We start from the raw sequence: 17175 nt of genomic DNA on the forward strand, positions 1-17175 counted from the left end.
TACTTGTGAGCAACGGCACATTTAAATCTTACAAATATAGTTATTTGGCTTATATCATGATAGATATCGTTATCGCCTGAAATGAAAAAAACATATCGTGATATGAAAAAATCTCATATCGCCCAGCTCTAGTTTGACTGTTTGATTGTGTTTGATTGTGTCTGACTGTGTTTTTGTGAGAACACGGTGTACGTGTATGTTTTGATCTGCTGCAGAACTTTATGTGTGGTCGACTGTGATCACACAGAAACGTTTTCAGTTTAAACCTTTGAAAGTTTATTTTTCTCTGATGTCTTGAGCTAAACCAAGTAGTGCGACTGAACTCGTGTCATTGTATTTAAAAGGCTTGATAATTAATGCTTCACCTTAACTTAAAGTATTTTTAAAAGTGCTTTTTTTAAAATAAAACTTTAAAATACTTTTAAAGTACTAAAGAAGGGAATTAGATTTGACATCACTCCATAGTCTCGACTCTTCGCTGCTTTCAGCTTATTTAAGCCATTGTGCAGAAGTCTGGGGCAGTAACTATAAACTACAGTGTCCATCATTTTCAGTGTTATTCATACTAACTCATTGTTCTTAAAATGCTGAGGTTTGCAGATCTAATTGAAATAAAAGTATAACAGAAAGAGTCAGAGCATGTGTTTTTGTTGTGGAGCACTGCACAGACATGAAGCACTTCAAAAAAGAGGCATAAAGATCATAATGAGATCATAAAAATGGTGAATATTAGCGAACGTCTCGGTTTAGTTAGCGACCACTTTGTCCGTATTCACATTGTACAGCAAACGTTCCAACACTGGAGTATTTATTCAGCTTCGATGTGTGCAGGCTGCAAAAACAGGATGATAATAATTTGTATTTTACGTAGAGGCTTATTAGAAAAATGTTCTTATTGAGGTTCATATCAGTAAGGAAGCTGGATAAATGTCAACTGATAATTTTTGGAGAAGAGGTGGAATCAGATCAGCGTGCACGTCCTCCCACTCCTTCTCGAGGGCAAGCCAATCAGAACAGCTGGAGTGAATTTGATTTATTTTTCTCAATGAGCTTTCTTTGTATTGTTTACATGGTCAAAATAAATTAAAGAGAACAAACCAAAAAACTAAAAAATAAAAGTCATCATGCTCAGTGAAATGATCATAGAGGGACCAATGAAATATGATTTTACTGTTACAGTGAAGCTTGGAGAAAATCCACTTGGAAAGTCATTGATTGTCCTTCTATATAATAACAACGTTGTTATTGCCCAAAATCCAAACAATGAAGAACTGAAGCAGCAGATGAATGAGCTGGAAATGTAAGTGTCCTGTGTGGGTGCAATAATAAGTCAAATTAAACATATTCTGCCTCGCTGAGATCATTTGTCCTCACTTGTCCACATAATTTTGTCCAGTTGGTGGCGATGTCTGCTTATCTTAGTCTGCCGGGCAGTAACACAAGTTCCCAACAATCCCTGAATGAGGCGCAGCTCTGCAGTAAAAATACTCCAATCCCAAAATACTCCTTGTACTGGAGTATTTTGGGATTTGGACTGGAGACGTATTTTCCCAGTCATCCTGTGCCTCCTCTCTGAACTCTGAGCAACATTTGTCCTTCTGTAACTTCCACCACTTAATCCTTGCCTCTGCCTTCGCTTGCTTCTTCCTTAAAGCCATCCTACAGACTACCATCTGACACCGCCTTGCACCTTCTACACCCATTTCCATGTTTCACAGAAGATGCTGCACATCAGGATTTCTCTCCTTAATGCCATAACCACCCAACACCTCTGCACCACCTTTGTTCCCTACATGTCCACTGCAGTCGTTACATTTAGTCTGTGCTCTTCCACATTCCTTACATTTATCCCTGTCATGACGGAAGGACGGGAAGCATGAAGATGACAGATCATACCATCTTGGATTTCCGAACCAGTTCAGAAGATAGATTCCCCGGCGTCTTAACGCAAAGAATCCAAAACTGGTCATGCTGAAACTATGCAAAACAGCGCCCCCATGTGACAGATTAAGGAAACTGCTGTATGTAGACACTTGTGAGGACTTACAGAAAAGACACAAAAGGACAAATCATAGAAACAAATTCATTTATTGGCAGTAAAATAGTTACACAATGTTCTTTTAAGGAGATGTTGAACCGTTTTGAGGTGAAACGATCAGCCGCACAGGAGTCAGGGAGGATTTCACAAGTGTAAATGAAATAAACGCGGCTTCATGTCAGCGCACACCCGGTTCGCTTCTAAACTCTCCTGAAATTATAACGTAAAGATTACAGAAATAAAAACAAAGCTTTGACGGTACATTTATAACACAAATTACAGCAAAAAGTCAGTCCTTGTGCTTCTTTGCCAGGGCACTCTCGTAAAAGAAATTTTAATCTCAAGAGTTTTATTTTTCCTGGTTAAATAAATAAAAATACAATTTTAAAGTTCACAGGTGTCTTTATATCAGGGGTGTCAAACAGGAGGCTCGGGGCCCAGCAAAGACTAATTCGGCCGGTGGAACAAGTGAAGGAAGGCATACATTTTGCCCTTTTAACTGTATTTCCGTAAGTTTGCAGCTTTTCTTACTGATAAAGACGTCCACCATCCACATTCATACTATAACACAGAAATAAAATAACAGAAAATCAGTTTGAGGGCAGAAAATTTCTTTTTTCAATAATGAGACTACAGTAAAAGTTTTCTGTGAATTAACAAAAACTTGGTGTTTTATAAGTACAGTGTGAGGAATGAGCTCTCTGAACATTTAAGCCCAAAGAGTCAGGCTGGCAGGTTTCTTTCTTTCCTGCAGCTGCTTTTATTTATCACGTAGAAAAACTGAGCTGTACTGTGCAGACTGCCCTTCTTGGTCTCATATGAACACATGTCAGGGATTAAATATGTACTTAAGCTTCTTTACGCTGACAGAAAGGCCACTTTCACTGGTCCGGGCCTTTTAACACAGGGTGGGCTGTATGTGGCCACAATGCAAACTGAGTCTGACACCCCTGCTTTACACCTTTATCCAGCAGAAACTGACAGTTTGACAAAAACAGCTTTAAAAATCTCTTCAAAGGGATCAAATCTGCATCATTACCTCACATGAAAATACAAATAAATAAAAACATGAACAATATCTCAAAGAAATATAGTGAAACTAAAACATTTCTTCACATTCATTCTCCTCTCTTCATTACTTTTTAGTCTCTTTAAAGCTAATTCATGTGCAGCTTCTTCATATTGTGCATGTGCCCAATACTGTCCTGTTTTGCATAGTTTAACATTTGATTCCTTCACAGCTTGAGGGGGTCGGACCGCTCTCACATCGCTCTGCTAAATGTGGAGCCATGAAGCTGTTTGCTAAGCTGAGCAGAAAAAGGTGCGTCTCTGTAAAGGCTCACAGCGTTTCTGCCAGGATCCAAACCAAGTCAGCTTTAGAGGATTTTCAGCCACTTGTTCCGAGCTCGAGCATCCTGACTTTTACTCTGCTGCAGGTCAGAGACCTCACCAGCTTTTTACTGCTCTGCATCCATCTGACAACAACATTAGTCACATTAAAAACATATTTATTTGAAGTCCCGACAGTAATTATGGACTCTTCCTTAGTAAACTCAGTGCATTTACATGATGCTGTTACTGACCGTGAAACAGTCGATCAGCTGACTGTCTCTCTGCTTCTTCTTTGGTAAATGAAACATACTAAAATCTTTCCTTGGACTCATCGTTGCATTAAAACTCGAGGCTTCGTGCTCAGCTAAGCTAACGTCTCCTGGCCTCAAATTTGCCCAAATGTTGAACTATTCATCTTCTGTTCACGCTTCCAGCCGCTCTGGCATAAAGTGAAGCTACAGCGGCACTCTGCTTTAGTGGCATTTCACATTAATCTGCATGTGCAAACTACTCAAAAAATACAATAAAATACAACAAAATAAATACTAAAGTGTGAAAGCACATCCTCGTGTCTTTGGTGAAGTCTCTGTGCTTCAGAGGTTAAACCTGCAGGTCTCACAGTTTTAACCGTGTGAGGAAAAAGAGACTTTTTAATTTTAAAAAAACATGGGAAGAAATCTCACTTTCTTTGGAGTTTCTGGTCTGTTGGTTGGACGTTTACTGAAAGGTGGAAACAAGCTGCTTTCAGACGAGTTATTCCAAGAAATAATCAAAAAACCTGACTGACTGCAGTCCTGCCTGATTTAAGTCACTCATTAAACTCTACAGAGCAGACTGACGCTCGGACGGATGATGGATCCGTCTTCATCACAACTCAGTTTTACCCTCCTAAGACCCAAACTCTGTCATGGTATGCATTTTTAATTTCTCTTTGCTATTTGGGCTGATTGGGACCTGATGGATGTAAAAACAAAGAATTACCTGTTTTGTTTTTTTTTACCTGATTTTTGTCTCTGAGAAAAATTAGATCCACATATGAGGACATTCATTTTAAATTTCGATAGAACAGTGGCAGTATAATGTCCTTGTTAGTGGATATCAGGCCCTTGTAGAGCAAAATTGAGTATTTTGGTCAAGACGACCCAAAATGCGATGTCCACATATGTGGACGCCAGGTCCTAGGAGGTTAAACAAAAAGAAATCACCACCAGTTTTCACTTGCAAGTAACGTCTGAATGACGAAGGAAAGTTACAGGTAGTTGGAGATAAAGTGCTATATTAAATAAGCTTGATATGTATTTGCACAAAGCAGCGCAGCAGCTGTAATAGTTTTCTGTCACACAGCAAAGGTCTGAGGCTCTTTGAGGACGTGAAGCCTCTGAGTCTGTCTGCGCTTTAGTGTTGGTGCTGTTTATGATTAAGACTCCAGAATGACCGATCACGGTTAGTTTCTCTCAACTATCCAGACCAAAACGGGCCTGGATAGTTGCTGACATATTGTGGTGTGGACTGGCAGCTTCAGGACAGAAAATCTTCCCTCTGGCTGACAGAAGGTCCTACTTACAGAAAACATTTTCACATGCAGGCAGAAAGCTGTGATAAATATTCTTATAGTGTAAGTGAAGGTGCTGCACAGCTATAAATGGCCTTCAGTGTGAGTAAAGCTTAGTTTCTCAGATCACTTAGTAATTTTGGGCCTTACACAAGTGCAGCCCACCGGGACTTCGATACGCGTCTTCTGGACTCGATATGTGTCTGCGTCCTTACACTTGGTCTTCATCAGGACCACCATCGGAGCCCGAACCTCCACAGAGTTGTAGTCGTTCACCTCGCGCCCGTCGATGATGCATCCCTTACAAAGGCACTCGGCAAAGATGATGTCACGTGGATACCTGCTGTCGTTTCGGTCTATGCTGGAGACACAGACAGACAGAAAAGACCTCAACACGTGCAGGAGACAGTGAACACACAGCAGATTCAGTCAGGACAATACGCGGCTTCTCAAATCAAAGCTCGTTTAATATTAAAGCTGGTAGCTTTCATCTGCTCGCTGGTTCCAGGTTGAACTTCCTGAACCAGCTCAGCAGCCGTCCATCCATTTCTACTCCGCAATAATCCAGCCTGCTCTCTGCACATCCAAACTTTGGATCAGCCACCACCAGAGATGGGCAGTAATGCGTTACTGTAATCTGATTACTTTTTTCAAGTAACTTGACCAACACTGGCCACCACACAGGACGAGAACAGAATACACCGGAAAGTCAGGACTGCACAGAAAGTCACTGCTGCTGCTGACGTGTCCTCCATTCAGGGCTTGTACAAATCTAGAATCAGGAAACAGGCAGGCAACACCACTGCAGACCATCACAGCATGGACCCAACCTGTTCCCACTCCTGCCCTCTAGTAGGCGCTACAGAGCACTGTACGCCAACAGACATCTGTGCAGCTTCCTCCACAGGCCGTCACTCTGATGAAATCTTACTTACTGTCAAAAACATCCACCATACCTGCTGCTGAACCAAAGCATGATGTATATACTCTCAAATGCATCTACATCTCAGCTACAGTCACATTTTCTGGTAACACTGCACCCAGCAATGACATCTGTAGTTAACCTTAAACACTGATTAGAATTAGTTTTTTTAGTCTGCAGCTGACACCTGCAACACACCTGTGTGCTACATGAACACAGACCTGTTTTGTCACATTCTAGTTCACTGAACTCTTACTTCACTAAGCTGCCATCTCATTTTGTTATTTATTTTTTTACCGTTTCTTGATAACATATACATTTTCCAAATCCTCCATATATAAATATATGCAGTAAATTATTTTTTTTTATGCTAGTAAAACAGGGCTGTGAGGAGCCTACTTCATGTACATTTGGCTGCAAGTATTTGTTTACAGCACTTGAGTTAATGATAGTGGTGTATGAATCAGGAATTAGTATTAATCTAAAATAACACTTTTAACTCACTGGTGTGCTACATGCAGGTTTATTGCGGACAAAAGTTAAATACTTTTTACTGTACTTTGAATGAATGACTTAATGTGAGCAACAAAACGGTAAAAATTCTGCTTTTAACATAATTATTTACTTTAACTATGTACTTCATTAACCACAGAGCAGCACATGCCATCTAATGAGATAACGTTCATTTATCCACAAAGCTGAGTGACTCCTTTGGTTTTGTTAAATACAGGGGAAAAAAGATGTGAGCTACATATACATATAACCTTACATATGCACACAGAGAGGCAGATATACAGGCATCTGCCAGCTTATTACTAGTATTATTAACACAACATCGTTTCAAATGTACTCAAATAATTTTACAAATATGATCTACACAAATGATTTCTCATTTCCACCATCATCTAAACTGGCTTCAATAAGTAGAATGGTAAAAAAAAAAATCATTAAAATAACATTTTAAACAACTTTTAATAATTTTAAATAAATTACATTTAAAATCAAGTAAAAGTGTGTCGAACCTGCTCCCCAAAGCGCGCTTTAAATGCTGACGATGAGGCAAAGAACAGGTTTGTTTGTTTGTTTGTTTGTTGTCTGAGCATTTTTGTCCCTCTGCGGGTTCCATACTTACTAGTAATACCACGGAGACAGCGCGCGGCCGTTGAGCTCGTGCATTTGCTGGGCAGCCTGTTCGCAGGTGTGTTCGCAGGTAGTCAGATTCTGGTCCTCGCGGGCGTCGCGCTGAAGGCCGAGCTTCTTCAGGTTCACGTCAAACTTTCGCTCGCGGGCCTCCACCTTCTCGGCGCTGAGACACGTGGAGTTGGAGGCGGCGGCGCAGAGCTCGTGGAGGATCAGCAGAGAGATCTGCTAAGTGGAAGAAACACGCGTGAGAGTCAGAGAGAGCTGTCCGCGAGCCCGGGGCGCTAATGTGATGTGATTTACCAACTGCAGGAAGCTCGCGACCATCTTGACTTCGGACGGCTGAGACTGGCGGACGCTCCATTGAAGCTGCTTTAAATACACAAGCGGAGCTCCTACGGTTGCCTGGTTGCCATGGGGATCTCCTCAAAATCAACATTTCCGCATGAGAAACAGTTCGCTGCGGCCCCGCCCCTCTGCTGGCTGTGCGCTGTGTTTGTGACCGGTCAAAAAACGTCCTAACCAATGTTTCTGCGCTGACGCGGCGCATGCGCATAACACCGAACCCAAATTAACTTTTTCTCTCTGGAATACTTCTTAAGGTTATGGGTAGGGTTAGTCACAAGTCACCGTCAAATTATAATACGAGTAGGACGATTTGTCAGAGTAGGATGGTTTCTCAGAACACCGCGAGCAGACAGCCTCGTACCTCTAATAAACTCCGCCGTGAGCGCTTTTTAAACATTTCACACGTTTCATTGTTGGTTTGTTTTTTTAAAGGTAGAGACAGATGTTTATGTTTTACAGAAAAAGGTTTATCGTCTGAAACGTGAATATTGTCAGGTTTTCTGCAACTGCTGCTGTTCTGATCCTCAACAGTACATCTCAGGGTTTACACATCAGAGTCACAAAAGCTTCTGTCGGCTTCTTTTTCTGAAAGAAGAAGAACTCAAATGAAAAGTTTTCAAAATGTCAACACAGCGCCATGAAACACTGTATTGTATGTATTTAAAAATAAAACGAGGTCATTCCTGACTCTTCACATGGAAAAAAATCCTCTTGGGGTCACCCTGCTCCTGTGAAGTCACTCATCGCTCATATTTTTCTGTAGAAAAATGTGGGAACTTTGTCACGTGGACTGTCAGCATCAGGAACAGCAGGCTACAGAAAAGTGGGAGCGATGAGTTACTTTACAGCAGCGGGGTGACTCATGATGTGTGTTCTCACAATGTGAGTATTTGCATGAATCAGATTGTGATCTTATCTTAATTCACAGTTTTTAGCCGGTGAGCTCTCTATGGTCTCAGCTCTATTTTTTGTGCATGATGACATGATATGACATCAGTTCTCAGGCACTGAGTTTCATCCCTGTAAATCTTCCCACCCCGGCCCATCCTCCTGCTGAACCACCAGCAGGAATATGGAGCCCTCGCAGCTCCCTCATACTTTAATAACAGCACTTGTGTGTGGCGCACCCTGTGGTTACCCTATCACTCCACAGATGTGTCCTGGTGATGCAATGACACACTCGAGCTGACTCAAGCGTCAGACTACATTCACTTCCTGCTGCTGGAGTGAGGTTCTGAGGTCAGCAGAAGTCGAAGGAGGAAATAAACACAAAACATTTAGTGTTTGTTTTTAAATACATTTTAAATATTTATTTTGGAGGGTTGATGAATTTGAAGTCATGTGGAGCAGGATGAGGAAAACTGACTGAAGCAACAAAGGCGAGCCTTTATTTCATCTGATGAAACCTCCATAAAGGTCAGCAGAGTGAACGCCATCCAAAGCTGGTTAGGAGCATGCAGAGACGATTAAAAATGCAGAGACATTAAGCTGACAAGTTAAAACAGGAAGTGAGAGGCAGTAACTAAGCAGGAAAATACAGACACATGAATTACTTTCACTCGGGGAGTTTGTGAGGAAAGGCATAAACTCTTAATACAAAGGAACTAACCTAAAAATGAAGGACTCAGCCGCTGTAGTAATTTTGATATGACAAATGTAGGAAGTATGATTACGCACAGGAAGCAGGGCTACGTACCGGTTCCTCCTGCTGCCCCTCCCCTTGGCCCAGTGAGGAAAACCCTAAGATCGTGACAGCTCAGAATAACTCACGAGAATGTGCTGCGTTTAGGCTGAGAGAAGCCGGGCTGATAACCTGCAGGGCCCCTGCCTCATCATGTAGGTCATATAGCCTTCATATACTTCCTGCAAGTGCTTAGCCAAGTGAAACATGTGCTGCTAAAATACAGAGCTGTTTTTAACTTCTTACCTTTTAAAAATGCATCTCAAACGCAAACTGTAGGCACGTATCATAGGCCACATTCTTCGGAGGCCGCATTTGTAGACCGCCTTTTGCTAACTTTGTTTGTATTTTGTCTTTTTAATCTGTTATATCTTGTAAAGCACTTTGTGATCTCTATCTAGAAATGTGCTATATAAATAAAATTTTACTTACTTACCGATTACATCACAGCCAGGTGAGGAAGGCTGTCCTGATTCGAAGGCTGCTCCAAATGCAGCCGACAAATGCGCCCTTCTTTTCCCCGGATTTGAAGGATGGCTCGGGTGTATCCTTCATGGCCCAACCTATCCCAGAATTCATAGCGCTGCCCAGCCGATTCCTGTTTCCAACAATGGCGGCAGCTACTTAGTTATAATTTTACTTAAACTATAATTTTGCTCTTATTACTCTTTCTGTGTTACACAAGAATGTAGCTGTAGAAACTTCAAATATCTGCTCGGTTTATCAAGACATCGCATATTTGCAAAAGTGCTCCAACGTTTTCGGAGACGTCTGTTACCCACCAGCTCGATAGCTGACCGGGGCGAACAGCTGACCGGGGCGAGAACAGCGAACTCCCCCCACATCATTTTCAAACCCCCCGCAGTCTTTCACTACTCAGGTTAAACATGATATATAAGTCACTTAGATAACTTAGATAACTTCGAAGGACCCGGCCCACATAGACCGCGAAGGCCAGGTCCTCAGGAGGATGCGGCCTATGAATTGGGACATAGCTTGTGCCTCTGCGGCGCAGCTAGCATGGGGATAACTTTCATAACTACTGTGAGGCTCCACGATCCACCGCTGCAGTACAACGTAGTCCATTAGAGTGAACTGAGATGATGCGACGCTTCCATTCAGCAGCTCTGAACTCCCGCTGTTACTCGGTAACCATGGATACCACAGAGCGGCCTAAACGTGTGCAGCTCGAGTGTGCTGTTTGTCCAGGACTCTCTGAAAATCTCTAATTAAGACTTTGTTCACTCACATGCAGAACATTACACACACCAAGTCGTTGTGCAATGCATGAATTTTGAGTGTCGCCTCAGATCACACACAGCAAACAAAGACTGCAGGGTTTGGCTGTGCTGGGTGCGCTCACTGCCCCTCACCCCTGAAACTGTAAGTACATGGTAGACTGTAGACAACCTGATGGACACGTGTGACTGACAGTTTGTTGGCTATCCTGGTTTACTGGCCTTTTAAATTAATGCAGCTTGTGGAGTGAGCTAACTGGAGTTAGCTGGTAACTTAGCACGCCAGCCTGTCATCCAAATGTGGTCACTTCTGGCTTTGAAAGTCTAAGGTGGCAGCAGCCACACTGCTAATGTTCATGTGTCTGACTGCAGAGTCCAAAATCAGTTGTTGACTAAAGATGGTGCCTAATTCCATCCTTTACATACATGCTGTGTCCAAATTCAGCATGAGGACCCGGCCTTCGCGGTCTACGTAGGCCGGGTCCTTCGAAGATAGAGAAAGCCGTAAGTGTGAGGCTGTGAAATGGGACGGTCTGGCCTTCAGCGTCACCGCTGTCTCTGTAGAGTTTAATAAACTCGACCATCTCACACTTCTGTTTAATCAGTTTTTTGTTTGACGTTTATGAAAACTAGAACTTTAATCTCAGCCAAACCGATTTACTCAGGAACAAATAAAGCACTGAAAAAAGCCAAACAATAACATGTTTAAGTTATCTAAGTGACTTATGTATCATGTTTAACCTGAGTAGCAAAAGACCGCGAGGGTCTGAAAACAATGTGCCGGGAGTTCGCTGTTCTCGTCGGCTCTAGTGAGCCTTGACCTCATGGTCCGCTCCAAGCTGGTGGGTAACAGACGTCTCAAATATGCGATGTCTTGATAAACCGAGCTGATATTTGAAGTTTACACAGCTACATTCTCGCCTGAAATTATCTTAAAACTTTATTTTGTGACCCAGAAAGAGAAATAAGAATAATATTAAAATTAAATAGCTGCCGCCAATGTTGGAAGCTGGAATTGGCTGGGCCGCGCTATGAATTATGGGATATGGTGGGCTACGAAGGATACACCCGAGCCATCCTTCAAATCTGGGGAAAAGGAGGACACATTTGTTGGAGTCTTCGAATTTGGACAGCCTTCGTCCCATCGCTGTGACGTAGTCGGTCTACAAATGCAGCCTCTGAAGGATGCAGCCTATGAATTGGGACACGGCTACAGTCTGTGGCAATTGTCCACAGGCTCAGCACCAACGTTTCAGTCAGTTTTTTCTCTAATGTTTAGGTCTGTGTGACGTCAGCTCTGTCACACCAGGATAAGAGCGAGTTATTCACTTCCCACCTGTGTTTTTAACGGTGCATTTGCTTCTGGAAGCTTTTCTGAAGCCCTCAGTGCAGAGAGAGGGAAGCTTGTTTGGTACCTGTGGGGTAAAATTCAGGGCAAACAAAGCTCGCAATCTTTCAGCTTAAAATGTCTTTAAGATCCTTCTGGGATTCTTTATTAAGGTAAACGTTCAGGGTACGGGCCTTCAGCTGAATGATTCAAAGTGAAACTGTAACAGTGCTTTTACAAGTTACTGATTAAATCCAGCCTCTGTTATCACAATAAGTCTTATGCTAGAGTTTCCTTGTTTACTCTGTGTGGAGTTTATGCTCTTTGTGTCTTTGACGGTGCTTTTTGGCACAGAAACCAGTGAGGTGATGCAATGCCGCTGCAGTCTCCTCCCTCTCGCTATAAAGCCTTGCTGCCTGTATTTAGAAGCAGAGCTCGCCTGCCAGATCAGCCTGTGAGACGTCCTAACTTTACGTTTAAAATGAACTTGAAACGAGTTTGTTTGTGCCGTCGTGTTAAGATTCTAAAAGTCTTAAATCTTAAAAAACACAGGCAGTAGCTAATAGTTCACCTCAGCCTGCTGCTAAAGCTTGATGCCTTCACACAAAACCAGTCTAACAATTAACAATTACGCTGAATTAAAAAACAAACAATTTCAGCAGCTTCCTCCACTGATTCTATAAATAACTTGTGTGTCAAACCTGTTCATTGCATCACTGTCCCACAGAGGAAAGAGGATATGTGTCTGATTAGAATTAAAAGGCCGATTCTTCCTGCTTCTTTGAACCCTTTCACTCCCATTGACCGACTTCCTCTCTGCGAGTGACAAGGAAACCAGGGCATGCAATACGGGTTTTCCACACTCACATCATCGTTCGGGCACCTGCAATGATTCAGGATGACTGATTCTCACTGTCATTGTTTTGGGTTTTGAATCTAATCCTCAGATTTTTTTTAAATATTCCTTTCAGTTGTTTTCGCAGCGAACATGTCAGAAATGTTGTAATCTCACACTCAGCAGTCCTGCACGTGTACGGCGTTTACACACAGAGACCAACATGAAGCCTTCTGTCTGTCAGTGGGACGTCAGTGCCTCGGAAACCTGACGAGTTTTTATTATAGTGTCATTTTAGTCGGTGTATTTGGCAGCAAGTCTGCAGCTCCTTTGGACTTTTTCATATGTTATCTGTGGCGACCTCGTAAATCCTGATCTGTCTCATGAAAATCATCCTTTGTACATGAAACTCATAGAAAATGCACAAAAAATGAAGAATGCATTTTTTTGTTACCGTGCACACATATATGGAACATAAGTATAACCTTTAAACATTTACAGTGGGGCAAAAAAGTATTTAGTCAGCCACCGATTGTGCAAGTTCCTCCATAATTTTCACCAGAGGTACACTTCAACTGTGAGAGACAGAATGTGAAAAAAAAATCCATGAATCCACATGGTAGGATTTGTAAAGAATTTATTCGTAAATCAGGGTGGCAAATAAGTATTTGGTCAATAACAAAAGTACAACTCAATACTTTGTAACATAACCTTTGTTGGCAATAACAGAGGTCAAACGTTTACTATAGGTCTTTACCAGGTTTGCACACACAGTAGCTGGTATTTTGGCCCATTCCTCCATGCAGATCTTCTCGAGAGCAGTGATGTTTTGGGGCTGTCGCCGAGCAACACGGACTTTCAACTCCCGCCACAGATTTTCTATGGGGTTGAGGTCTGGAGACTGGCTAGGCCACTCCAGGACTTTCAAATGCTTCTTACGGAGCCACTCCTTTGTTGCCCGGGCGGTGTGTTTTGGATCATTGTCATGTTGGAAGACCCAGCCTCGTTTCATCTTCAAAGTTCTCACTGATGGAAGGAGGTTTTGGCTCAAAATCTCACGATACATGGCCCCATTCATTCTGTCCTTAACACGGATCAGTCGTCCTGTCCCCTTGGCAGAAAAACAGCCCCATAGCATGATGTTTCCACCCCCATGCTTCACAGTAGGTATGGTGTTCTTGGGATGCAACTCAGTATTCTTCTTCCTCCAAACACGACGAGTTGAGTTTATACCAAAAAGTTCTACTTTGGTTTCATCTGACCACATGACATTCTCCCAATCCTCTGCTGTATCATCCATGTGCTCTCTGGCAAACTTCAGACGGGCCTGGACATGCACTGGCTTCAGCAGCGGAACACGTCTGGCACTGCGGGATTTGATTCCCTGCCGTTGTAGTGTGTTACTGATGGTGACCTTTGTTACTTTGGTCCCAGCTCTCTGCAGGTCATTCACCAGGTCCCCCCGTGTGGTTCTGGGATCTTTGCTCACCGTTCTCATGATCATTTTGACCCCACGGGACGAGATCTTGCGTGGAGCCCCCGATCGAGGGAGATTATCAGTGGTCTTGTATGTCTTCCATTTTCTGATGATTGCTCCCACAGTTGATTTTTTCACACCAAGCTGCTTGCCTATTGTAGATTCACTCTTCCCAGTCTGGTGCAGGTCTACAATACTTTTCCTGGTGTCCTTCGAAAGCTCTTTGGTCTTGGCCATGGCGGAGTTTGGAGTCTGACTGTTTGAGGCTGTGGACAGGTGTCTTTTACACAGATGATGAGTTCAAACAGGTGCCATTCATACAGGTAACAAGTGGGGGACAGAAAAGCTTCTTACAGAAGACGTTACAGGTCTGTGAGAGCCAGAGATTTTCCTTGTTTGAGGTGACCAAATACTTATTTTCCACCCTAATTTACCAATAAATTCTTTACAAATCCTACCATGTGGATTCATGGATTTTTTTTTTTTCACATTCTGTCTCTCACAGTTGAAGTGTACCTCTGGTGCAAATTACTGACCTCTGTCATCATTTTAAGTGGGGGAACTTGCACAATCGGTGGCTGACTAAATACTTTTTTGCCCCACTGTACGTATGCCCCAATGGATACTCGTGAATATCTGAGGCAGGAATTTACTCTTATAAAGCACCTAACCTCCCAGGTGTACTGCTTACCTGGTGTCAGTGGAAAAGGAAGAGGAACAGGCAAAATTTACCGAAATAATGTAACAGTGATGGAAGCTTTAGATGTGTGTAAAAGGCTGTTTAGTGTTAGGAATTTTAGGTTTGTCTATAATTCAGCGTTTCAGACAAACAGAGTCTAACTGCTATGATTCATGAAAAGCACAAACTGTGGATGAAACCAAGAAGAGCTGTTTGGGATTCTTTGCATATTTACATACTTTAAATATATAATGATATTGAGGCATTTCTGCAGATTTTCCCTCATGTGCATGCAGCATACTGCATGCACACTATGACGCAGTGATGCAAACATGAACAGCCTTCTGTTGTTTCGGTCGGGCTGATGTACGTACAGGAATGTGACGTGGGACTTTCTGCAAAATATCCAGCCAAGGCGGCAGAGTTTCAGGGGCATTCCAGTCGACACCTGCGACACCATCTTCCTGTACTACAGCATCAAAGGGTGAAGTTTGTGAAGAGCGCTGGGAGGTGACATTAAAGTGTCCAAGAAATTAAGAATGACGGGTGAATAATCGAGTAATGCAGACATTTTGTTCATTTTCAGTAATTTACAGAATTAGTGAAATGTAACTGTGCACTGACATAAATCCACTGGAAAATAACCGAATCTGAGGTCACAGATAAAGGAAGCAGCAGGCTCAGTTTCTTATTGACATCCAAATAACACAGGTCTGCAAACAGAACATTGTATATGATTTTTTTTGACTGTTTCTTATAGATTTTTACTCACTGGGAAAAATCCTCTAAAAGTTCCACCTCATCAGGTTTTCTTGCAACACTCATGTTTTTACTGTAATTAACCTTTTTAAACTGAAATCTGGTATCCTATAATTGAATCAAAAAACCATATCCAATAAGGATTCCTTACATTAATTTAATGTTTCTAAGAGCGAGACATACAACTAGAAAATGTGAGGAATTGAGGGGGGTCAGTAGGAGGGGGGAGGGTACGGTGGGTTTGGCGGTGTGAGGAGCTCAGATGGTCGTGTCCCAAAAGGTTTATTTTGTTCATAGCCAAAGCTAAAGAAAAAGTGTGCACAGTTAAATTATTGATACTTTTCATTGCTGTTGTGCTTTTTTTAATGTAAACTACTCGTGTTTTGCAAAAAACTGAACGTGATGGAGGGAAATGAAATCATTTTTGGGTTCAGCACCCTAAAAAACATACAATTTACCCGAAATATCCCATGCAGCTGAAAATATTTTGTTTTGTTTTTTGGAGACCTGTGTAATCTGAGTCTTTGCAGCAGGGGACTCGCCCCCTGCTGGGCATTAGAGAGAATACAGGTTTGAAGACAAGAAGGAAGTTTTTGCATTAGGCCGTCAGGAGTCTGCCTAACCAGGTTATTATAGTTAATTCAAACTACACTAAAAGAACAAATTTAAATAAAATCAAAATAACTGACAATCTAAACTTGTCAATTTAAATAAAATGGAAATATGAATAAAACTCCCCACTCACCCCTGCGGGCGGTCTATCCTTCAAGCTCGGGTCCTGCACAGTATCTGAGCTGCTCCTGTTCCTAGGACTGCGCTCTTCTGCACAGAGGTCTCCGATGTTGTTTCTGGGATCTGCTGGAGCCACTTGCCCAGTTTGGGGGTCCCTACCACTGGGAGCACCGTTACCTTCACCCTCCACATCTTCTCGAGCTCTTCTCTGAGCCCTTGGTCCTTCTCAAGCTTCTCGTGTTCCTTCTTCCTGATGTTGCTGTCATTCAGTATCACTGCATCGATCACTACAGCCGTCTTCCTCTGCTTGTCTTACGCCACTATGTCCGGTTGGTTAGCCATTTGTCCGCCTGTATCTGTCCCACAGGATCTTTGCTTGGTCATTCTCAACCACCCTAGGGGGCGTGTCCCATTTTGACATGAAGTTTGTTATCCTTAAAGTTCTTTCAAAAGACTCCAGCCAATCCAAAATGCAGTGATAGACCTCACAGTACCATATCACCCTATTAGAGCACTTCGCTCTTGCACTGCAGGCCTACTTGTTCTTCCTACAGTATTTAAAAATAGAATGGGAGGGAGAGCCTTCAGCTTCGTCCCCTCTTTAGGAGACAGACACTGTCTCTATTTTGAAGGCTGCAGTACTGCATGTCCTTAAGTTTTGTCTTCTCTCTGTCATAGGGTGTAAGCAGACAGCTTCCCTTCCCTAAGTCTGGTCCTGATGAAGCCTGTTGGAGAAAAGGTGGTGCAGTGTGCCTGCTGTTATGGAAGGGGGAATTATCTTTAGAGACTGAAACAGTTTTTATAGCTGTGTTACGTCCACACATGACATGTTTATTTCTGCTGTAAGTTTGGACATTTGAACACGAGAGTCTGGGGGACTGATTGGCTTCTGGGAAAGTGTTCGGTTTGTTTTTTCCACTTAGACGTTCTTTCAGTTTCACAGCTTCACATTTCTCTGAGTCAGTGAAGCTGAAATAGGCTGATAGCAGCAGGTTAATTTGGGATGTCATGCAGCCTGGTCTGCAGGAATTACACAGAGATGAAAAGTTTCTGTTTCCCGTTAAGGAAAAACGGGACTTGCCAGTTTTCCTAGCAAAGCTGCTGCTTATCTCTTT

General features: G+C 42.5%; 1 protein-coding gene across 1 annotated transcript; it reads right to left on the reverse strand.

The window, feature by feature from the left end:
- Positions 1-2095: 2095 nt before the first annotated feature.
- On the reverse strand, positions 2096-9332 carry LOC146678075 (interleukin-17C-like). The gene is made up of 3 exons (XM_085400955.1): positions 7288-9332; positions 6977-7209; positions 2096-5283 (listed from the first exon to the last, which is right to left on the reverse strand). Exons 1-3 carry the CDS (start codon positions 7309-7311, stop codon positions 5049-5051), a joined length of 492 nt encoding a protein of 163 aa, XP_085257081.1. The 5' UTR covers positions 7312-9332; the 3' UTR covers positions 2096-5048.
- Positions 9333-17175: the final 7843 nt, after the last annotated feature.

This window comes from Rhamphochromis longiceps, linkage group LG1 (assembly GCF_057381845.1).
Source record: "Rhamphochromis longiceps isolate RC_006_pf linkage group LG1, R_longiceps_female_GT1.1, whole genome shotgun sequence".
NCBI classification, from domain to species: Eukaryota; Metazoa; Chordata; class Actinopteri; order Cichliformes; family Cichlidae; genus Rhamphochromis; species Rhamphochromis longiceps.

Excerpts from the sequence above, each read along its gene's own strand:
- LOC146678075 (XM_085400955.1), bottom strand. The coding sequence starts at position 7,311 with ATGGTCGCGAGCTTCCTGCAGTTG. Across the intron at positions 7,210-7,287 it reads TCGCGAGCTTCCTGCAGTTG|ATCTCTCTGCTGATCCTCCA; the intron begins GTAAATCACATC and ends TCCACTTAGCAG. Across the intron at positions 5,284-6,976 it reads CTGTCTCCGTGGTATTACTA|CATAGACCGAAACGACAGCA; the intron begins GTAAGTATGGAA and ends CTGTGTCTCCAG.